General features: G+C 36.2%; 1 protein-coding gene and 1 pseudogene across 1 annotated transcript in view; both read right to left on the bottom strand.

The window, feature by feature from the left end:
- Positions 1 to 24,132, bottom strand: part of ATP11B (ATPase phospholipid transporting 11B (putative)) — a 130,099-nt gene that overhangs the window by 10,696 nt on the left and 95,271 nt on the right. The window contains 5 exon segments of the mRNA XM_017860609.1: positions 10,374 to 10,539; positions 11,736 to 11,839; positions 12,372 to 12,437; positions 22,824 to 22,945; positions 22,948 to 22,961. Of these exon segments, the coding sequence (XP_017716098.1) occupies positions 10,374 to 10,539; positions 11,736 to 11,839; positions 12,372 to 12,437; positions 22,824 to 22,945; positions 22,948 to 22,961 (472 nt within the window).
- LOC108521047 (28S ribosomal protein S36, mitochondrial pseudogene) lies at positions 2,829 to 3,412 on the bottom strand (annotated as a pseudogene).

Here is a 24,132-nt window from a genome sequence, read left to right as displayed (position 1 = left end):
CAGGAGAACTGCTTGAACTCAGGAGGTGGAGGTTGCAGTGAGCTGAGATGATGCCTCTGCACTCCAGCCTGGGCAACAGAGTGAGACTCTATCTCAAAAAAGAAAAGAAAAATATGATGAGAATTATACGATTTGGTAAATTTATTTTGATAATCTGGCTTATTCCTAGTTTGAAAGAGGACTAAGGGCCTTCTGTTTTAATGATATACTCACTCTACTGGTTACATAAATAACAACATATGACCAGGAATTTGTAGTTTAGGTGAGGAAGAAATTAATACCTGTGAAAAATGATAAAATCCCCAAACTTAATGTAGAGGGTAAATTAACATCACAGGGTGTAAGAGATAATTCACTTATCATTCCTTTGCAAAAGTCACCATAATAAGGCTTCCGTTATTTAATGGGAACATTCTAAGAACCCAATTCTCAACTGTATTGTACATTTAATGGACATATTAAAGCAAAGCAGTATCAGATCCACATCGTATGAAATATCCACTAGAACTCGAATGTGTGGGGAACTTTTATCACAGAGGACACAATCTTATAGTTTTGGTATTATCAGGTCTGAAGTAGATAATCTGCTTTGTAGACTGTCCAGGGCATAACATAAATCCTAGGCAGCAGAAAGCTCTTCACATGAACTTTCTTTGGAGCTCAATCAGAGCATATTAAAAAAAACTAAACATCTTTCTACAGCAAGGCACAATGCAAGAGAAATATACTGTAAATATCATATGAAGGATACCAAAACAAATAAAAATTCCAAATTCTTCTGAATATCTTTTCAACTGATATTTAATAACAGAGTTGATTAATTTTTCATGTAGGGCAATCCACTAATCTAATTTAAAAACTGTATCTTATAGAATAGTTCAGATTCTTTAAATTATTCTACCTGTTCCAAGGTCTGATTTATAGTGTTGTTAAAAGATTTACAATTTTCAAGTGGCTTTGTTACAAAATTTCATCACTGCTTATCCCAACAGCACTTTCTTGGCTAGTAATGACAATAAATAAAATAGCAATTAGTCCAAATAATACAATTATTAGTGGCAGGAAATTTTATCCTCCATAATTACTACCAATCAAAATATTCTGCATATCCCAATTAGGTCTAGAAATGTTGTCAGGGTTATTCCTCAAGAGAAGAGAAAATCAAGCTCTCATCAGTTATTTTTTTTTTTTGAGATGGAATCTCATTCTGTCGCCCAGGCTGGAGTGCAGTGGCGCAATCTCAGCTCACTGCAAGCTCCGCCTCCCAGGTTCATGCCATTCTCCTGCCTCAGCCTCCCAAGTAGCTGGGACTACAGGCGTCCACCACAACATCCAGCTAATGATTTGTGTTTTTAGTAGAGATGGGGTTTCACGTGTCCGCCAGGATGGTCTCAATCTCCTGACCTCATGATCCACCTACCTCAGCCCCCAAAGTGCTGGGATTACAGGCATGAGCCACCACGCCCGGCCTTTTTAAAACAATTTTTATTAAAAAGATACAACTATGAAAATTTATGAGCCAGGTGTGGTGGTTCACACCTATATCCCAGCACTTTGGGAGGCTGAGGCAGGTAGATCGCATGAGCCCAGGGGTTTGAGACCAGTGTGGGCAACATGGCAAGACCCAATACAAAAAACTAGCTGGGCATGGTGGGATGCACCTGTAGTCCCAGCTACAGGAGAAAGGTCTGGGGTGGGAGGACCACTTGAGCCCAGGAGGTTGAGGCTGCAGTGAGCCATGATCGTGCCACTGCACTCTAGCCTGGGCGATGAAATGAGACCCTGTTTCAAAAGATTTATGAAAAGAATGGAAAGTTTGTTGAATATCAGTCAGCAGAAAATTTCTCAGTACTAAGTCTAAGCACCCTACTCTTTGATCATTCAACTTAAAAGGTGACTTAGATAAGTAATTCAGTATCTAACTACATTAAGACGGGTAAATGATACACAACTACAACTTCAAGGGGGAAAATGATTTCAGAGAAAGCAGAAATAGCAAGACATTTTCAAAAGGAGAAGTGAAAAGGAGTATTTTCTTGAATGTAAGACAATAGGTTGTGAGAATATCTTCACAGCTTAGAATGTGAGGTGAAGTCTGATTTATCTTTGGAACTCTAAAGAGAGATTGACAAAATTTTCAGGGATGGACATATGAAAAATGAGATCACAAAAAAGGAAAACAATGAAACCAAAACAACATATGAGGAACAGTGAAGGAATTAGTAACGAAATGGAAATGTCAGGTCAGGTGTCCCATGACATGCCCCCCAAACATGAGAACTTAGCGGATGAGTCCCCGGGAAGTTCCAGCGCAGTACTACCTAGTGCACGCAACAACTGTCCTGCTGGCTGCAAGCCTCAGCTAGCAGGTGCCTACTGTCCTCCCCTCTGTGCTGGCTTTCAGCAAATTCATATGCTGAGCTGACTGAACCCTTATCTTCTTCCATCTGGAAGGACAGAAAAGCAACAAGTCTCGTATTACAGAATGATACTCTTCACCATATAGAGGTTTAAAATCAAAGCAACAAATTGGCGTCCACAATCTGAGGCACAAAAGAAATGTTCAAAGAACAGCACATTTACTGTCACAAAAGAGGGCTAACGGGAACTTTTTAAAAAAAATGTATATTTTAATAAGTATAAAGTGTATAAACAATTACGTAAGCTTGTGGAGAAGCTGACCAAGATACATAAATTAGGAAATACAAGTGTCCATCTAAATTTTCTATATTTCATTTTTTTCATAGTATTTATTAAAGGTGTTTAATATACAGTTTCTCATCTGTCATTTTGGAAGTCCTTCTGATGACAAACAGCAGCCACCATGGTTATTCAGGACCTCCACATTGGATAAATTCAATTTCTTCTTGAGACACAAGTTTCCTTCTGTATTTCTAAGCTCATGTTTTTATTATTTCTGCAGTATCTGGTGGACCCTGATACATCAGCAAATCTGGTGATTTACTTCCCTTAGAATGTTGTGAAATTACAGAAGAGTGAGATGGTAGCCCTGCTGATCTCAAAGCTTCCAATACATTGGGTTTAGGATTGTCTCGTCTGTCAGGAAACCTTATTAATGGAGTGTGTGGTTTGACTACCTGAACGACCCTACTGGCAGACGCCATCTTGCTGCCCATCATGACCCCCAAGAAGGGGCAGTTTCCCTAATGGGAACTTCTTAAGGGGAACATAAGCACACAAAATAAAGCCATGATTTTCCAGTGCACAAAGCTCTAACTAAATATACATTATAACTAAGTTAAAACCAAATTTCTTTCAATAAAATTCAGTTTCTTCTATTAAATTCATTTGCCACCAAGATTTAGGGTTCTTATTGCAAAGGTATGTCCAATTTCTCATCTTTCCTGCTTCCCTTCTCAGAAGACTTCTCTACTCTAACTGGACTTCATGGCCTTAGAAATGTTGAGCATGTGTGCAAAGCGCTTCACCTGATCTATTTGTTAACAAAATAAATTTAATCCTCAATTTGAAACAGATTTTTAATGAGGGTCAATAATTTACACACATTTCAGTTCTTTTTCTGTATTTGTATTAGAGACCTTCTAAGGAAGTTTAAAGTGTGTCTACAGCCATCCTTATTTTAAACTTATTAAATTACAATAAAATGTCCTTAATGAATAAAAAACAATTTTGCCTTATCTCTATGTATTTTCCCAGGATTAAGACTGACCAATACTTATTTCTATGAAAGATGCAATGCTGAATTTCTGATATAAACAAAAGATTATCAGAATTTTTTGGTTTCAAGCGTATAGTAAGTTTATGTGAAGGTATCTTAATAGCTTTGCCTATAATACAGGGGAAGAGTGGAAGGGAAAACACTCAAAATGAGTTTTGTTTATTCAAAAGAAAATTGTTAATAGTTTTGTATTTTTTTTTTTTTAAAGAAGTAGTCCCACTCTGTTGTCCAGGCTGGAGTGAACTGGCATGATCTTGGCTCACTGCAACCTCCATCTCCTGGCTTCAAGCGATTCTCTTGTCTCAGCCTCTCGAGTAGCTGGGATTACAGTTGTCTGCCACCACGCCCAGCTAATTTTTGTATTTTTAGTAGAGATGGGGTTTCACCATGTTGACCAGGATGGCCTCGAACTCTTGACCTTAAGGGATCCACCCACCTTGGCCTCCCAAAGTGCTGGGATTACAGGCGTGAGCCACCGCCTGGCCTTAATTGTCCTTAAGAAGTACTAACTTGATTAAAGATGAAAAAGCTCTTAAAGATATCTGATATCCATACAGTTTTCCTCTCTGTCACAGGAGTAAACAGTTACGCTACTATGGATCACACCCATGGAATACTGCTCAATGCAGTTTAAAAAACCGAGGCATTCAAAATTCAGAGGCTGCATCAGCAGAAAGATGTATATGGGCACTTACTCTCCATGCAGCTATGAACAAATGCCCACCTAGTGGTCACTCACTGCTCAATCTGAGTAACTGTTTCTCTGCCTGGCTTTTAGTTGAGCACAGTATTTCTTCTTTTTGTTCTTCTATGATGCTGACGGTAAATAAGCAGACCACAGTATGTAAAATGATCAGGTGACAGGTGAAGAACCTGGAGGCCCAGAGGTTAAGTGACTTGGTTAGGACCCACTGGGAGTAGCACCAGCTGCAGCAGCAGCATTCAGGCCTGCCGCTCTCTGAACAGCATTCTTTCCCACTTGTTACACCACCTGATTGGAGAGAGGCTTGCAGAAAGACCATCTCATCCATATCCTGTTCTCATTGTGACCTTTCACAGATCAATGTTCAGCTTACTGTTTTATCAGAGTATTACAGAATCAGTGATTTCCTTGATTTATGATTTCCTTTCTCCATTATTCTTAAATCTAGCTTTGCTAAAAAAATGTGGTTTGATTTAAGCCAGTATGATATGTGAAAATATGATTTCACAAAAATATGATTATTCACAATATAAAAGTTATCTTTATATGACAAAAAACAGTTGGCCAGAGTGTGCTTTTAAATAATGAGCTTTCCTGCTTTAGAGTTAAATAATTAGATGCTAAAAAATGTGATAGAAAGCCACTGTTTTTAAAGTCACCTACTGATAAAATTGTGATACACATATTTGGCTGAGCCAAAAGTGAAGGTAAATTTTTGTTTTAATTTATTTCTCATTTTAAATATAAAATTTAGTTGACTACCACTTAAACACCCATTTGTATACTCATCTGTAATTATTACACCATTATAATTTGAAATAGAATATTTTTTAAAGTTGAAGTTAATAATAACCTGAAAGGTTTAATAAATCTTTAAATGGCTCAATATTATGAACTTATAGAGTTTTATAAAAGGTTATTTAAGTGGTGCTGTGTAAAAGCCATTCATTTGATCAGAAAAACACAGAAAGATTAGACACCTTGAGAATAAAAAAGAATTTAAAATTCAAATGAACATAGAGAAAGATTAGAAACCTTGAGAATAAAAAAGAATTTTAAAAAATACGTGATTAAAATCTGTAAGAAACCAATAGAGCAAGAAATGGAAAAGGGCCAATTTCTAAAAGAAAATAAGTTATATTACTTTTCCCCTTCAAACCATACTTAATACATAGTTTTAGTATCTTAATATAAAAAGTCCTAGAATTTAAGCTTTCATCCCTTTCTATCAAAAGACATCTCTATACTATTATTTTTTGTACAAACTGACAGAATGCATCTGTCTGTGGAGATAAAGATAAGACATACACACACATTGTTCAATTTATAGATGCACTAAATAGTAGCCAGGATATGAAATGCTTCAGCAGCCATTACAGTATACAAACATAAATATGCACATGTATTTACAATACAAATTAAGGCAAGATTAAAAAATGGGCAACTCTCACTTCCAAATATGTAGCTTTAATTACTCAACATGCAGGAGCATTTATAAATATGAATAACATGACAAGCAGAAGCATTAGAGTTGTACTAGAAAAGATAGTTAAGGTGTACAAATATATTAACAAGGTATAGATCTCTGTTCTGTGATCACGTTGAATTTTTACCTGAATTTTCTTCTCAAAGAAGAAATGGATTTTTTTTTTTTTAGGTTTTAACGTATATGTTAATAAAGGTCAAATTAGCCAGAGACAGGGCCATGCTAACAAAAATGCCCCACTCTTTATTCATGCCTCTGCCCATCTTTTGATATTGTTTAATTGACCTTTAGCATGCAGAAGAGTTAATGAGGTTCTACTCCTCCTACTCTACCTAAGTTTGCTCAGCTGATTCCTTGCCCTCGACAATGGCTGCAGTGCGATGAACTCGTCACTTAAAGCAACTGTGTTGGAGTACATCTATAAGTGGACAGAAAAGGGATGGACACACAACAAGTCAGTGAGCTGTATTCATCACCTAAGAGAGACACAGGACACGCTTTATAAATACATCTGTTCCTACAGGAGGAATAAATATCATACGTGATACACATACATGAGAGGCTGTTGGTCTGTGCCATCAAAAGATATTTATTATTCCACTCTTTTTTTTTTTTTTTTTTTTTTTTTTTTTGAGACGGAGTCCTTGCTCCTGGTCGCCCGGTAGCCTTGGGAGTGAGTGGCCGGATCTCAGCTCACTGCAAGCCTCCGCCTCCCGGGTTTTATGCCATTCTCACTGCCTCAGGGCCTCCGGAGAGGCGGGACTACAGGCGCCCGCTCACCTCGCCCGTATTTTTTTGTATTTTAGTAGAGACGGGGTTTCTATCCTTGTGGTAGCCAGGATGGTCTCAGATCTCCTGACCATTGTCGTGATCCGCGTCCGTCTCGGCTCCAAAGTGGCTGGGATTACAAGCTTGAGCCACCTTGCGTCCCGGCCTAATTATTCACTCTTTAACACCACATTGTTATTTTGGAGAAAACAAGGCTCAGAAAACATGCTGACAGCTCTTCCTTTGATACGATTTTTCTTGCTACTTTTGGTAAACAATGAAGTAGCTGACAGTTTTCTAGCCATTTCTCCATCATTTGAAATCAGGAATGATATAAAGCTAAAATAATGATTACTGACCATAACAAAGGAATAATGTTACATATAGGATTTCAATGACCATATACTGTTTCAGAAAAAAAAAAAGGAAAGGAAAAAATACACCAACCCCAGCAGGCTAGAAGATCCCTGAGTAGAAGCAGAGATTTCCTTCTTGGATTAGACCACCTAGAACATCCAGTTAAGTCATTTAGAAGTAAATTTAGTGAGCCAAGAAGGAAGACTATACTAGCTTTTACACATAGATAAAATGATTGCTCCACTGTACATTCCATTTTTAATCAAATAGACTAAATCAATTTTAGCTTTATAGTGAAAGAACCAGAATATATATAAGCACTTTTAATTTTTAACTTGTCTAACGGCCTACCTTCAGGTAGTCCAAATATTTCCTATGTATTCCTTTAAAAAGAGGCTACTGGAAAGGTAACAAGAACTAGTATTATCACCTTTTATATTATTAAAAAACCTCTATGAACACGTGTAAGTTTGCAAATGCTCTGCCTAAAATAGAATTTCTAAGGATACATATAAATAAATCTGATTACAGGTTGAGGATCTCCAATCTGAAAATCTAAAATCTGAAACTTTCTGAGTGCAGACATGATGCTCAAAGAAAATGCTAATTGAAGCATTTCAGATTTTGTATTAAGGATGCTGAATCAATAAGTATAATGCAAGTACTCTTTAAACAATCTGAAATCTGAAACAAGCATTTTGGATAAAGGATACTGAACCTGTATTTACTCTTATAAAGAATTAAGTATATTTTTTTTGTGAGACGGAGTCTCACTTTGTCGCCTAAGGTGGAGTGCAGTGGCGCAATCTTGGCTCACTGCAACCTCTGCCTCCCAGATTCAAGCGATTCTTGTGCCTTAGCCTCCTGAGTAGCTGGGACTACAGGAGTGTGCTACCATGCCTGGCTAATTTATGTTTTTAAATTTTTATTTATTATTATTTTTTGAGACGGAGTCTCACTCTGTTGCCCAGGCTGGAGTGCAGTGGCGCCATCTCAGCTCACTGCAACCTCCACCTCCCAGGTTCAAACGATTCTCCTCCCAAGTAGCTGGGACTACAGGCACCTGCCGCCACATCCGGCTAATTTTTATGTATTTTTAGTAGAGACTGTGTTTCACCATGTTGGCCAGGATGGTCTCCATCTCCTGACCTCGTGATCCACCTGCCTTGGCCTCCCAAAGTGCTGGGATTACAAGCATGAGCCAACGTGCCCGGCCTATTGTTTTAATTTTTAGTAGAGACCTAGGCTTTCGCCATGTTGGCCAGGCTGGTCTCAAATTCCTGAGCTCAAGCCATCCACCTGCCTAGGCCTCCCAAAGTGCTGGAATTACAGGTGTGAGCCACTGCACCCAGCCTCAAGAATTAAGTCTTTAAAACAATGCCATCCATATATTTTGGTGAAATATAACTATATTTAGGTCAAAACAGGGAGACAAATTATTCTCCATAAAGATCTAGAGTAAGTATAATGAACAAAGCCTTAAAAATAGTACTCTATTATTGTAAATTTTTTTTCCAGAGGATTAGGAATAGTAAGCTAGGCAAACCTTCTGATATATGTTTAAGTAATATGTTGCAGAGTAGAAAAGTCTGTCCACACTGATATAAATATATATGCATGGACAGATAGAGGAATCAGATTATGCAAATTTTTTAGCCCCATTTGGAGATCAGTATAACAGAGTAACATTCTCATCTTCATTTTACTTATAATGATAACTGTTTTACTGAGGATCAACTATATACAGGCTCAGTGTGAGGCACTTCATACTCATTATCTCTAACAACCGTGTAAAGTAGTAATTATTTATCTGATTTTATAGAGAAGGAAACTGAGGCTTATGAAGTGCTTGATCAAGGACATACATATGAACTGTTGAAACAGTATCTGAATTCAAGTTTGTCAGGCTTCACAAGCCTATGCTGTCTCAATGGTGTGAATGTGTATACTGGCTAGGATTTGGTTATTGAAGCAAACAAATGCTAAAGAAATGTTGTGGACATGACCAACTGAAATTAAAACTAATGCACTGGTCAGGAAGCCTAACTTACATCACTAAATGTTTAGGAAGTAGTTTTTCTATTTGTAGGATGAATATACAACTAAATTTCCAAAATTCATCTGGCATGTTACAAGCGTGTTTAAAAAATCTCAACCTGGGAAGAACTAAATGATTAATAAACTCAGGGCATAAAAGTTGGCTAGAATATATTTTTGAGAGTATTTATCCAATACTACAATATAGTTAAAAGGACAAATTGAGAGATTTCTAGCTCAGGTACTACTCAAATATATAAAAGAGGCACATTCAACTAAATAGCTACAATTTTTGAGCATCTAATATGTATTTGGAAATTTTTTCATTTAATCTTCACTAGAAACGTAATAAAAAAGATATTTCTATCATAATTTTACCAATGAAGAAACTGAGATTTAAAGTCACAGAGATACCAAATGGAAGACCTGGGATTTGAACTGAGATCTATCAGGCCCCCAAGATTCTTAAGCACTACGTAACATACTGCTAATATTTGCTGTAGTTTAATATTTATTAATACATGTTTAATGAGATAATATGTTTTTAAAAATTCTATTCTGTACAAATTATTGAGGTTAAAGACCTCATTTCATACTTTTTTGATGAAAATAATATGATCAGAAAAAATATTACTCAGCCAGGTGCAGTAGCTCACGCCTGTAATCCCAGCGCTTTGGGAGGCCGAGGCAGGAGGATCACGAGGTCAGGAGATCGAGACCAGTCTAGCCAAAATGGTGAAACCCCGTCTCTACTAAAAATACAAAAAATAGCCGTGTGTAGAGGCAAGTGCCTGTAATCCCAGCTACTCATGAGGCTGAGGCAGGAGAAGTGCTTGAACCCAGAAGGCGGAGGTTGCAGTGATCCAAGATCGTGCCACTACACTCCAGGCTGGGTGAGAGCAAGACTCCGTTTCGGAAAAAAAAAAAGAAAAATTCCTCAAATTATTATGTGTCTAAAGACATGGCTATAGATCTTCATTATATATATATGATAGAATGTTGTGATATTACATAGTAATAAATAATAAAATAAATAAAAATATTTACTATTATCTGGATATAACTTGATAGTTTCATATCTAAAAACATCAAGTTTTATTAACACAATGTAATTAAAAAATAATTTATCAGTAGTCATAAAATTAATAGAAATAGTAAGAAATAACTTTAAAAATATCACATTGAACAATGTTTATGTTACAAAATACTTGAAACAGGAATGGCTAATTTCCTATTTTCTGACATAAGCAAATTATGACAGCTATTCATCATTAAAGATCCCTAACTAAAAAGATAATGAATTTATTATAAAAAGTGGTTACCTGTGCCTTTTCAGTACTTGTAGGGTAGAGGTGTCGGTCAAATACCTTCTTTACGATATCAAGAAATAGACATGTAACAACCATGAGGATTATGGCAAACCAAGCAGAACCACTTGACAGGAGCTGAATAAACACAAAGTACATATTCTGGGAGCCCAAAAATGGCCTGCAAAGAAAGACAATGGGCTTAATAAAAGTGGAAACTGAAAGACTTAAATCAGGACATCATATAAAGACACTACAGTTGAACATAACAAGTACTCCAAGAAAATGTTCAAAACTGAAATTGGTATAATTTAATTAACTGAACAACTAACAAAACAAGATAAGCTTTAATTGTTAAAAATAAAACAACTATAGTTTTTATTAGGAAAATGGCAAGCAGTTGACCAGATAACCCTATCTTAGTGGTAGCGTATCAGAAGAATAATGTACTAATACAGACTTAAGGGACCAAGCAAAGCAAGAAAAAGTGTGTAACAAAATATTTGAGAAGACTGATTATCCAAATCTTAGAATGAAAGCTTTATTCAGAAGCTCTTCTTCAAAACGTATTTTAAAATTAATGTACTCACGAATACTAGTTTTACATAGTAGTAGGTGTTATAAAGATATTCTTTTGGGTTTTGCATATACTACCTCAAAAGAATATGGTGAAATATAGAAACATTCATAATATCCTTTTATGATCCTAAATAGAAGCTAATATTTAGCTAATCCAAATTTTTTTGGCCTACTTTCAGAAGTTTTTTTGTCTGATAGATGAATCAAAGACATAGCAGGCAAATGTAATATAAATTCTCCAAAAGAGAGCCTTCAGTTATCCATCACTTACCAAAGAATCTTAGGAGAAACATTAATTTTTAATCTCTCAGAGTAGCCAGTTGAGTATCTGATTCTATCAATGAAGATGATGCATACTACTTACTTTTGTGAGAAAAGTTAATGATTAATATTTAATGGCTCTGTGTGACTTACTTTATTGTATATATTAATACATAATACATTAATACATAATATAACTAGTGTAAAGAAAATTAATTGTGAAATAAGACAACTGGGGTTTAAATCGTGGCTTTGCTACTTTTTTGTCTTTGTGACCCTGAGGCTCAGTTTCTACACAGAAAAAAACAGGGATAATGATTGTGATGAATCAATATAATATCTTACATAGAAAATCTAGAAAAATTGTAGATATTCAATAAATGTTAGTTTTTTCCTCTCCATATCAGTAAGATCAACTGAAAGAACTTACCAGGAGTCTCAAATCTGTTATGAGCAGATATGTTCATAATGTAACCTATCACAATAAAGGTTTATTATGTCGAAGCAATCCATTTAAAATACAACATATTCACTCACCAGAGAATCCCTCCATAAAACAAGGAAAACACAAAATAAAATATAATAGATCCCCAGGTAACGAGATGGTTGATCCAAGTCCAAAAATGGGTTTCCAGAGCCATCTAAAAAAAAAGTTTTTATATCCTTAGAAATATAAACAAATAAAGCTTTACCTTAACCTTTCAGATAAAACTCAAGAATAAACATAAATATCTAAAAGTCCCTCAGAAGATAGATATAATCCCTCAAAATCCCTCAGAGATAAATATGAATGAAAAGGTCCTAGTATAAAATGAAATAATTTCAAGTTTATAATATTTTTCTTCTTTGAGGAAGCAGCATTCAAATTTCACGTGATTACTCTATTTTCAACTCCATGGCCTAAAACAAATTACATTGTCTGGCACTATACACAGGAAGCAAAATTTTAGTGATTTTAAAATGTGATCATAAAATCAGCTGAGGCTTCCTAAAATAAACTTTAAAATAACTTTTGACAAAATTTAAGTGAATTATTAAAATAGTAATCAGTGAAATTAATCGTTTTTGAAAATGGAAAAAGGAAAATTATCTATGGCTAAAGAAATGAAGAAAATTAACTAATTATGTAAACAGTTGCAAAATGTGTCCACATTTCTAATTTCAGTACCATACCTTTACTGTGACTGTAATAACCATGACAGTGAAGACCAAAGTGCCAAATGTCCAGTTTCCAAACATCTAAACAGAAAGAATACACTATTACATTATGTGTTAACATAACGTTAAATAAAATGTCAGGTAAAAGTCGTCTAATTCTCTACTAAAATCCCTTGAAATTTTAAGTCACGTACATTTGAAACTGGTGACTATAAAGTTAAGAGTATGAGAAGAAACAGCATAAAGCATTATTTACATGTGTTATTATTACACACAATGATCTTTTAGATATCATTATCAGACTGGAAACCCAAAGACGGGTTTAGAATGGTGTGGCCCAGACTATTTTTAGTTAGAATAATGTAGTCATTAGGCTCTGCTTTATTGCTGTTGCACAGTAAAAATGGTAACAAAATCCTTTTCAATCACAAGTATTTTCACAAACCTTTCCAACCAGATGTCACAGCAGAGCACCTGCCACAGTATTTTTGGATACAGTACAGTACAGCAAGAGGAAAGAAATTTACACTTAAAACCTGTATCTGAAAGGAAGGATAATGGATCATGGAATTACTCCTCAAAGGATTCCATGTAAAAATTCTATTATTGCCAGTCAGAAAATATTCCCCCGGGCTTTAAGCCAAAACTTATTAAGGTATTAAACACACAGAACCCCAAAAGAGTTTCAGGATTTTATCTCTACAAATAAGAATACAACCACAAGTTTAATAATTTAGTTTACAAAGTAATCGTTGTTAGTCCAAACTGCACCGTTTTGTAAGCTCCCTGCTATTTTGCAGACCTTGGTCAAAGTCAACATTTCACAGGGGTTCGGTACCTGAGAAACAGCCTGCCTACCACCACGTGACCACCATAGAAAGATCGCTATCACGCCAGGTGCGGTGGCTCACGTCTGTAATCCCAGCACTTTGGGAGGCTGAGGCGGGTGGATCGCCTGAGGTCAAGAGTTTGAGACCAGCCTGGCCGACACAGTGAAACCCCATCTCTACTAAAAATACAAAAAATTAGCTGGGCACAGTGGCAGGCGCCTGTAATCCCACTACCCTGGAGGATGAGGCAGGAGAATCGCTTGAACCCGGGAGGTGGAGGTTGCAGTGAGCTGAGATTTTGCCGTTGCACTCCAGCCTGGGCAATGAGAGCGACTCCAACTTAAAAAAAAAAAAGAAGAAAGATCCTTATCATATCTTGCTGGATAAAGGAACACCACGAAGACATCCCACCAGAAAAAGGGCCAGAACCGCCTCATCATGGGAACATCTTGTCAATATCCTGCCAGACAGTGGGCCATACTGCCCAGACCCCTCCCGCCTATACCTGTAAGTACCCCCAGTCTGTAAGCAGCTGATGGGCTCTGGCATTAGGCTGGTCCCCCACTTCTGTAGGTTTTATGCTGGACAAAAAGCTTGCATTTGCTCTTGAGCTGCCCTCTTTCTGTGTCTTTCTTTAACTCTCACCTTCCCTTCAAAACCTAACAATCATTATCTTAACACTGGTGCAAAAAAATTATTAAAAGGATGTGTTTTATTACAGATTTCTAACAATTATCATTTACTTAACAAATTACTTAACCTCTCTATATCTCACTTTCTTCATTTGTAAAATAAGGATAAATCTCAGTTTTCTGTAAGTTTTCAATTGGGGTATACAAAAAGAACGCAGTACCTGGTATACAAAAGGCAATCGGAAAATAATAATTATGATTATCAACAATGAAACATCAATTAATATTCCTTTGAGAGCATTTGAGGAATGTATTTGCCAAGACGAGAATCAAAAGTCATATTGAACCTGTGTTTATCTGTCTGCTTTTATCATCTCTAGAAATGACCCAGAAATACTGATGATCAGTGGGTCTCAACTTAGCTCTCTGAGGAGGAGTGTCATTCTCCTCTTTCACGGGTATGGACACAGATACTTTTTTTTTTTTTTTGAGTCAGAGTCTTGATCTGTCACCCAGGCTGGAGTGCAGTGACATGATCTTGGCTCACTGCAACCTCCACCTCCTGGGCTCAAGCAATTCTCCTACCTCAGCCTCCCAAGTGGCTGGGACTAGAGGTGCACACTATCACATTTAGCTAGTTTTTTTTTGTATTTTTTATAGAGACAGGCTTTCACTATGTTGCCCAGGCTGATCTTGGACTCCTGGGCTCAAGAGATCCACCTGCTTCGGCCTCCCAACATGCTAGGACTATAGGTATCAGCCACTGTGCCCAGCTGGGAGAGATACTTTGATGCAACCAGGGAACCTGGGACTGGAAGTGGTAAGGACATGTCTATCCTTCAGTATCTGGTTTTACTGGTCCTAGACTGGGGCATGTTACATGGTATTTTCCTTAGAGGAGAATTTAGGGCTTCCTCTTGCATAGGCCCCATTCAAGGCCCTAGAAGAACCTATACAAAAGCATTCCCATAGCTTTTTGTGGGTAAAATTATACAAAGTAATGTATTTCAACTGTAATCAACTGGTTACGACTGCTGTCTCTTTCCATTCTGATTTGCCCTTGAGCTGGTAGGTGATAATGTGAGTGGCAAAGGGCATTTTGTAGATTTGGCTAAAGATGAGCTTAGAGGCTGGACGCGGTGGCTCACACCTGAAATCCCAGCACTTGGAGGCGGAGGAGGGAGGATCACCTGAGGTTACGAGTTTGTGACCAGCCTTACCAACATGGAGAAACCCTGTCTCTACTAAAAATACAAAATTAGCAAGGCATGGTGGCCCATGCCTGCAATCCCAGCTACTGGGGAGGCTGAGGCAGGAGAATCACTTGAACCTGGGAGGCACAAGTTGCGGTGAGCTGAGATAGTGCCATTGCACTCCAGCCTGGGCAATAGAGCAAAACTCCATCTCAAAAAAAAAAAAAAAAAAAAAAAAAAATGGCCTTAATTTTGGTTTGGGAAAAAAAGAAAAAAAAACAGTGCAAAAAAAAAAAAAAAAAAAAAAAAAAAGATGAGCTTACATTTGGTTTGGGATAAATGAGACATATTTGTCACTCAGTCATCTGCATATATACTTAAGTTCATAGTTGTATGTTTTTTAAAATTTTTTTCCTAAAGAGGGCCTGTGAAAATGTTTAGATTCTACTAAACCTGGATCTGTCCCTGTTCAGAAGAGACAGATGCTCAAAATACTTTCTTTCCCACTCTGCTTGGTTTCTAGATCACTTCTTAGATGAGAAGAATGAGTGTACCCAGTGCACTGATGAAGATCTGATGGCCTGGAACTATGTCCTAGGCCACTGCTCCATTTAGAGTGGTGGGTCTCAAGTGTGGGTGATTTTGCCTCTGTAGGGACATTTGGATGACACCGTAAGAAGCAAGATAACGTTTTCTGTTCTCTTCTAAGGTACAGCTATATCTAATACTTAATAAAGTGCCTGGAATACTGTTAGTGCTTAAATTTTTGTCTCATGAATAGATGAATATATATGAATATATAGGGGAATTCTATAAAGAACTAGACAAAGATCTTTTTTACCATATAACCTTTTATTAAAAAATCTGTATCTACCTCTAGGAATTAAGTTATATGCATTCTTGAGTGACCTGACTGGTAACCACAGTAAATCATTTGAATTGAAATAAAGGATACAGCATTCTCTGTGGAATACAGATACAAAATAGTATGTATTTCTTGTCTTAACAGAGCTCTTACCATTTGATCAGGTTTCAACAGTTGATGATAATGTATAGTATAAAAAAAAATTAAGGATAGGAAATAAGGAGAGAAATCATTAAAGATTCAAGAGAAAATAGTAGTAAATACTACACAAAGGTTTATTTTTCTTTCAAAATTACAACCTGAAGTTTCATCTCCTCAGTCTACCTTGTATTGCTAATTATTTACCCCAGCTAATCTGGTTTAAATGCTTAATGGTCTAGAAGATAATGAAGGGGTGAAGAATTACATTCTCTTCCTTAATCCTTTGTTTTCCATTTAATTTTTAATGTGATATAGTATATGATTTTTTTTTGGAATGGTGCTGATGGTCTGACAATCAAAATCTCTACTGGAGAAGTCAAATTGGATTTTTAAAAAAATCAGAGATGGGATCTTGCTATGTTGCCTAGGCTGGGATCAAGTGATCCTTCTACCTCAGCTTCCCAAAGTGCTGGGATTACAGGCATGAGCTACTGTGCCCAGCCCAAAGTGGAATTTACATACTTTGATAGCTTTCTACTTTTTCTCCCAATCCTATATTTTTTGAATTTTAATTCTTTAAATTTCTCAAACTGGGTACACTTCCATAAAGAGAAGAAAAATCATTAATAACAGATGCTTTCCTTTGAACTCCTGTACACTTTAGTAAAAGAGACAAAACAAAAGAAACCTCTCATTTGGGCAGGATTTCATTTTAAAGAACAATTCGTAGTTGAGAAGAAATGGAATAGATTTAGTGTTTGGGTCCCTAAGTTAAAATTCTTTTTGTCTTTACTGTCTTTTTCTCCTGAAGCCAGGGAAACAATGACATGAAATACTACGATGGGAACTCAGCTACCTCTGAACTATTCTGGTATTTTCTTTCCTATATCAACCTAGTTTTCCGCTCTCACCATATGACAATTCCCTCCTTCTTGTTTCTTAATTGTAATATTCTTACTCATTTAATATACTCTTAAGGCAGCCATGAGGCTTTTTCCATTGCATTCTGTAGAAGTCTCTTCTAACTGGTGGTGAACTCTCTTAACCTGAATTGTTTCTCTCACCTTTCCCCATCACTTTCTTATCTATAATATCTTAATTAGTATCTTTTTTATAATTCTAAATAGCTTCTTTCCTGAGGAAGTTTCCTTACTAAGATCACAGAAAGACAACTTAAGCTACTTCCAAAAATATTTTGTACAACAGCAACATTGTTAGAGTAAGTAAGTTATATACTAAGATGACTTATTCTGTAGGGGTCAACAAAAGAAAAGATACATTCTTCAAAAAAAAAAAAAAATTTTTAAAAAAAAAAAAAAAAAAAAGAAACAGTCCTTAGTTACCCCTCTCATTTACAGTATATTTAATAAACATGTTTCATTGGTATTGACCTCCAAATTATTTAGCTTTATTTTTTTTAATAGCATGTGAGGTTTTCTGGTAAAACCTAAGAGTTCTAAAACAGCTGTAACAATTACTTAGGTTTTTTAAAAAATGATTTCATAGGTAGTCAAAGTTCATAGAAACAGATAAATAGAATGGTGGCTGCCAGGGGTTGGTCGGGGGAGAAAAAAAATTGAGAAGTTATTAGAGTTTAAGTTTTGCAAGATGAAACAGTTCTGGAGAGCTGCTGCACAACACTGTGAATATTCTTAACACTACTGAACTGTACATTTAAAAATGGTGAAGATGGTAAAAAGAACTATCAAATTGTACATTTTAAATATGTGTAGTTTATTATATGTCAATTATACCTTAATAAAGCTGTTATAAAATGATTTAAGTTTTCTAAATGGTATATTTTGGAGGGACTTAAAATTTTAAAGTTACATCAAAATCTCTTGTAAGTATTTTATAACATAATTTTACCTTTTCAAAATTGTAAGAAATGACGATTGTACATTTCTTTAACGGTAAATTTACTTAAAACTTAAGGTAGCAGGACAGTAAAATCTACCACTATCAGACATAAACCTATGGTATTCTATGAAGCCCTGTTTAAAAACAATTACAAAAAAGTTGACCCAGATTACAGACAGAATTTAAAGTCTTAGACTCACAAAAACAAAGAAAAATAGATGGGACTTAATTAACCTAAAAAGCTTCTGCACTGCTAAAGAAATAATCAGCAGAGTAAACAGACAAGCACAGAGTGGGAGAAAATCTTCGCAATCTATACTTCTGACAAAGGACTAATATCCAGAATCTACAGGCAACTCAAAAGGATCAGCAAGAAAAAGACAATCTCATCAAAAAGGGGCCTAAGGACATGAATGGACAATTCTCAAAAGAAGATATACAAATGACCAAGGAACATGAGAAAATGCTCAACATCACTATCTGGGAAATCCAAATCAAAACCACAATGTGATACCACCTTACTCCTGCAAGAATGGTCATAATAAAAAAATAGAAAAATAATAGATGTTGGTGTGGACATGGTGAAAAGGGAACACTTTTACACTGTTGGTGGGAATATAAATTAGTATAACCACTATGGAAAAAAGTGTGGAGATTCCTTAAAGAACTGAAAGTAGAACTACCATTTCATCCAGCAATCCCACGCCCTCTATCTACCCAGAGGAAAAGAAGTCATTATACAAAAAAGATACTTGCATACCCATGTTTATAGCAGCACAATTTGCAACTGCAAAAATAGGGAACCAGCCCAACTGGCCATTGGTTAAGGAGTGGATAAAGAAAATATGGTATACGTATATACCATGGAATACTACTCAGCCATAAAAGGAATGAAATCACGGCATTCGCAGGAATCTGGATGGAACTGGAGACCATTATTCTAAGTGAAGTAACTCAGGAATAGAAAACCAAACATCTTGTGTTCTCACTCGTAAGTGGAAGCTAAGCTATGGGGACGCACAGGCATATGAATGAGACAATGAACTTTCGGGGCTCGGGGAAAAGGGTGGGAGGGGGTAAGGAATAAAATACTACACACTGGGTACAATGTACACTGCTTGGGTGATGGGTGCACCAAAATCTCAGAAGTCACCACTAAAGAACTTAATCATGTAAATAAATAAATAAATAAATAAAAAACTAAACAAACAAGAAAAGTCTTAAGCTTATTTTTAACTTTAAAAAATAAAATGAAAAGATTACTCAATATATTCAATGAATTACTAATCTATGACTTCTTGACAAATGTCCATGGTAAGATGATACTACTGTATTGTTAAGACAAGTCCCACTTTTTAACTAATACTTATATTTAAATACTGTGACTACTTTAAGCTTAGATAAGGGCTAGGCAAATTTTATGTGAGAATTTTTTTTTTTCTTTTGAGACGGAGTTTTGCTCTTTTTGCCCAGGATGGAGTGCAGTGGCCTGATCTCGGCTCACAGCAACCTCCGCCTCCCAGGTTCAAGTGATTCTTCTGCCTCAGCCTCCCTAGTAGCTGGGATTACAGGCATGTGTCACCACTTCTGGCTAATTTTGTATTTTTAGGAGAGACGGGGTTTCTCCATGTTGGTCAGGCTGGTCTTGAACTCCCGACCTCAGGTGATCTGCCCGCCTTGGCCTCCCAAAGTACTGAGATTACAGGCATGAGCTGCCACGCCCAGCCGTGAGATTTTAACTCTTCTACTATTTAGGAAGAAAAACAAAGCTAAAAATTAGTCACTAGTTCAGCCTTCTTATTAACATATTTTGTTCTCTGACAACTCATTAAGGAGTGATAGTAAAGGAGTATCTTTTTTATAGTGCTCTGAAGGTAAAGAGCCTTCTTAGAGAAAATTGATCAAGACTTATACTTTACTAAGGGAAAGAAGGGCCTGTTAAAAAGATGTGAGATAAATACATGAAGAATGACTAGTTCTTTCCTAAGCTAAACTGAAATTAAGAACTAGTGAATACTTCAAAAGTATTTGTTGAAAATTAATTAATATAAAATTGCTATAACCTAATACAAAAAAAAAAATGGGATAAAGTCTTAAGTTTCTCTGAATCATTCTGCCCTTAAACCCAAACTATTGCAACTCTTCCTCCTGCTCTTCTCCCAGGATCACTTGTTTGCAATGACTTCATCTTTGCCTCTAGTCACTCCTCTCAGCACTTCCCTCTAGTAACTTTGTCTGCTCTAGGCCCTCAATTGTTTACTGATACCTCATGCTATAACAATATTTAGAAAACAGGAAGCATCCAACATACTCAGTGCTGAGCAATGAGACGCGGTCTAGATAGATGTCTAAAAGGATTTTTAGCACAGGGACACATAAGAGGGAGCTGGACCAAAAGGAAAGGGGTCTGTGGGCTCAACTGTGAAGAACAGGTGGTGGTGAGAGAGTCTTTGGGAAAAGGAAGCATGAGCATTTTAGAGAGGGCACATAAGCAATGTCTTAGAATTAGAGAGTAGCATGGTGCATTCTGAGAGACAGCAAGGTGATTTTCACAGTTAAGAGAGAGTTTCTGGGAGAATTAGACCAGGTGGTATTGAGTAGGACAGGATCTTTCAATATAATGATTTGATAGTAAAAATAACAACGAACACTGCTAAGATGTAGTGAATACTTCTATATGCTAGCCACTATGCTTAATGCTCTACAAATAATATGTCATTTAATCCTCACAGCAAATCTATAAGGTGAGGATTATGTGCCTTTTTACAGGTGAGAAAACTGAGTCTGAGAGAGGTTAACTCATCCCAAATCACTCAAACGATAGCTACAGATGCCAGGATATGAATCCAATTCTGACTCTAATGTGTGCTTCTTTATTACTATACCTAGTATTGGGGGTAGGGAGTGGCAGATTAATTTCAATAGACAGTAAAGAGAAAAAAGCTTTCATACTCATGGCCAATAACAATTTATCCTTCACTAAGGTTTTATCTTTTGCATAAAGAATGTTCAAGATTTTATTTTAAAAGTTACTAAAATTAGAAACAAATTCTCAAATTAAGGGAATACTTAAATTATGACAATGTAATACAGTATTATGTAATCATGAAAAATGTTCTTGAAGCATTTTTAATAACATACGAAATCACTTAGGCTACAATGTTAAGAAGGGATACAAATTATGAGGTTAATGAAAATAGCATAAAGGAAGAATTGAAACAAATATGTAAAAATAATAAAAGCAATAATATCTGGGTAGAGGGCCACCAGGTGATTTATTTTCTTTATACTTTTTCCTACAAACTTCAAACTTATCACAATGGGCACCTATTACTTTTAAAAATTAAAAAAAGTAGTGACTAGCAATACAAGATATCTTTAATGTCCTTTTCATCCAATGATGAAGATCCAAATTTCCTTCTTCTTAACTCTCCTCCCGTCTTAATTTTCTCTGGTTTTCACCCCACTATTTAAGGTGGAAGTGTGCATACTCATTCATATGTCTATATATTTGATGGCAATTGCACTGATGGTAAGACTGTGCAGAAGGGCACCAGGTTAACAGTTGTTTCTCAAAAGAATTGAGAATCATGACTAAGCATGTAGGTTTTAAAGTCACATAGATCTGAGTCTGAATTCTATTACTGTAATTTGCTTACTGTGTGAACTTAGGCAAGTTTCTTAACCTCTCTGAGGTTAATTTTCTAACATGTAAAATTAACAATGATATTTTTCTCATACAGAGTTAGAGCAAATGCACATAATGTACCAGGCATAGAGAAAAAAACTCAACAAAAAGTAGTTATTATTTGGGAAGTGCTGTAAGCTTTATGCTACAAGATTCATATTTTCATCCCCATCAGTCTAAATATGTCCTCAAAAGTGAACTGGCAATTATATTTATGTCCCTATTCTACAATATAAAGGGATTTTGCACAGTTAAGGCCTCTACATTTGAAACCCATTTCCTTTACTACACCGGTGTATTTTGTTATTAGTTTACTTGCTCATTTTCTGTATCCTTTTCAAGATTCTAAGCTCCATGACCAAGTTACTTACCAGAGCCTAGTATAGTACTTGGGAATAGCTGGTCTTCAATAAAGATCTGTTGAGCAGGTAAAACTTTATAGTGTTCCAATTTCAAATTCTGTATGTCTGTATCTCCAAACATATTTTGCAACACTTAAGTGGTGGGAATGGAAAAGGGAAACTAAAAGTGACAATCATTTCCAGTCCACCAGAGTCCCTACAACTGCTGTCATTTCTTTTCTTCCTAATCCATTTAGCTAAGCCTTGGAAGAGAGGTCTAGCTCTCCCAAGAGTCTCTCAACATGAGCACTCCAATGAGAACACAGTGTAACAGTGTACTGTCGAAAATGCACTCTTCCCTAATTGCATACTTCAGAAAAGTGGCCAAATTAAATACTAAGTTATGACATCTATTGAGAATTGTGAGTGTGCAATGAAAAGTATGGTAGCATTTCCTAGGCAAACAACAATGCAATTAAAAGCAAACACTAAGTCCTCATTTCTCATCTGAAAAATGGGAGTAATACCACCTCCCTAATAAGATTATTGGGAGGGCTAATGGAGATGGAGCATATAAAGTACTTAGCACAAAAGTAAGTACCAAATAAATGGCAGCTATCAATAAAACACAATACTAAGGTGAACAGCATGCAGGGGCAATAACATATCCCCTGTGTGAGCTAATTTTTGAATAGTAAAATTGTCTAGTAACTTGAGTTTCATTTTGAGATTACACTGTATTGCCTGTCAATTTTCATTTGTATGAAACTTTATTATTTAACCCCCAAAATTTAAGTATTTTTATATTTGCATTTTAATACTTGAAGTTCTATAATTTAAATTTTACTTTATGACAAAAGTTATAAAAAACCCATGAAATATTAACAAACATTCTTTAAAAAAACTATATACTTTACCTGGCCATTTCCAAGCAGAGATGTATCTTTCCCTATTAGCAAATAGGAGCCGAAAAAGAAAATAAAGGCATGACTGAAACCCAGGATGGTCCAATAAAGAAATGTTTTAATACTTAAGAGGCGGTTTTACTAATGTCTCTGTTAAAAGAAGAAGAGAAAAGAAACACATTAGGGATCATTTATTATTTGCCTACTAAACAATTATTATAATTTGATAATTAAAAAACAAGGTATTTTAAATTTAAAATTGTTTGAAAATATTAGCACAAAGAGTAAGTAAATACAAATTTACAAACCACTACTTATAATATCATACATCTGTTTAATAGCTTCTAGTTCACATAATATATTCAAATACATCTCTTCATTTGATAAAGAGATATGAAGACTTGGCACAATGGCTCACGCCTGTAATCCCAGGACTTTGGGAGGTCAAGGCAGGCAGACCACGAGGTTTAAGAGATCAAGACCATCCTGGCCAACATGGTGAAATCCCATCTCTACAAAAAATACAAAAATTAGTTGGGAGTGGTGGCACGCACCTGTAGTCTCAGCTACTTGGGAGGCTGAGGCAGGAGACTCGCTTCAACTCGGGAGGCAGAGGTTGCAGTGAGCCCAGATCACGCCACTGCACTCAGCCTAGCGACAGAGCGAGACTCCGTCTCAAAAGGAAAAAAAAAAAAAGAAGTATGATAGGCTGGGCATGGTGGCTCATGCCTGTAATCCCAACACTTCGGGAGGCCAAGGCAGGAGGGTCACCTGAGACTAGGAGTTTGAGACCAGCCTGGGCAACACAGCAAAACCTTGTCTCTACTAAAATAAATAAATAAAAATTTTAAAAAATTAGCCAGGCATGGTGATGTGTGCCTGTAATCCCAGTTACTCCAGAGGTTAAGACGGGAGGATTGCTTGAGCCTGGGAGACTGAGGCTGCAGTGAGCTACGATCTTGCTACTGCACTCCAGCCTGGATGACAAAGCAAGATCCTGTCTCAAAAAAGAAAAAAAGAATTATGATATAGGCATAATACTTCACTTTAATTTTGAAAAGTTGATTTATCTGTTATTATATTCTTCTGTTAACATTCAGTCACTCTGCCATAATGGTCTCTTTTTAGAGAGGTTATCTGAGTTAGGTTCAGCACTGATGCTCCTAACTTCCCTTCTAATAATAGCTATTATGGGAAGAACAATCTATGCCAATCTTAGGTCAAGCCCTGTCCTAGATAACCTGAGGAATCAAAGTCAATTAATCCAAATCTAGATAATGAGATGCCTCTATAAGTGGTACTTCAATAGCTACCTCTGTAA

The sequence above is a fragment of the Rhinopithecus bieti genome, unplaced genomic scaffold (assembly GCF_001698545.2).
Source record: "Rhinopithecus bieti isolate Rb0 unplaced genomic scaffold, ASM169854v2 scaffold_55189, whole genome shotgun sequence".
Classification (NCBI taxonomy): Eukaryota; Metazoa; Chordata; class Mammalia; order Primates; family Cercopithecidae; genus Rhinopithecus; species Rhinopithecus bieti.
Note: the sequence above shows the minus strand (reverse complement) of the source record. Positions and strands in the feature narration are given on the sequence as shown.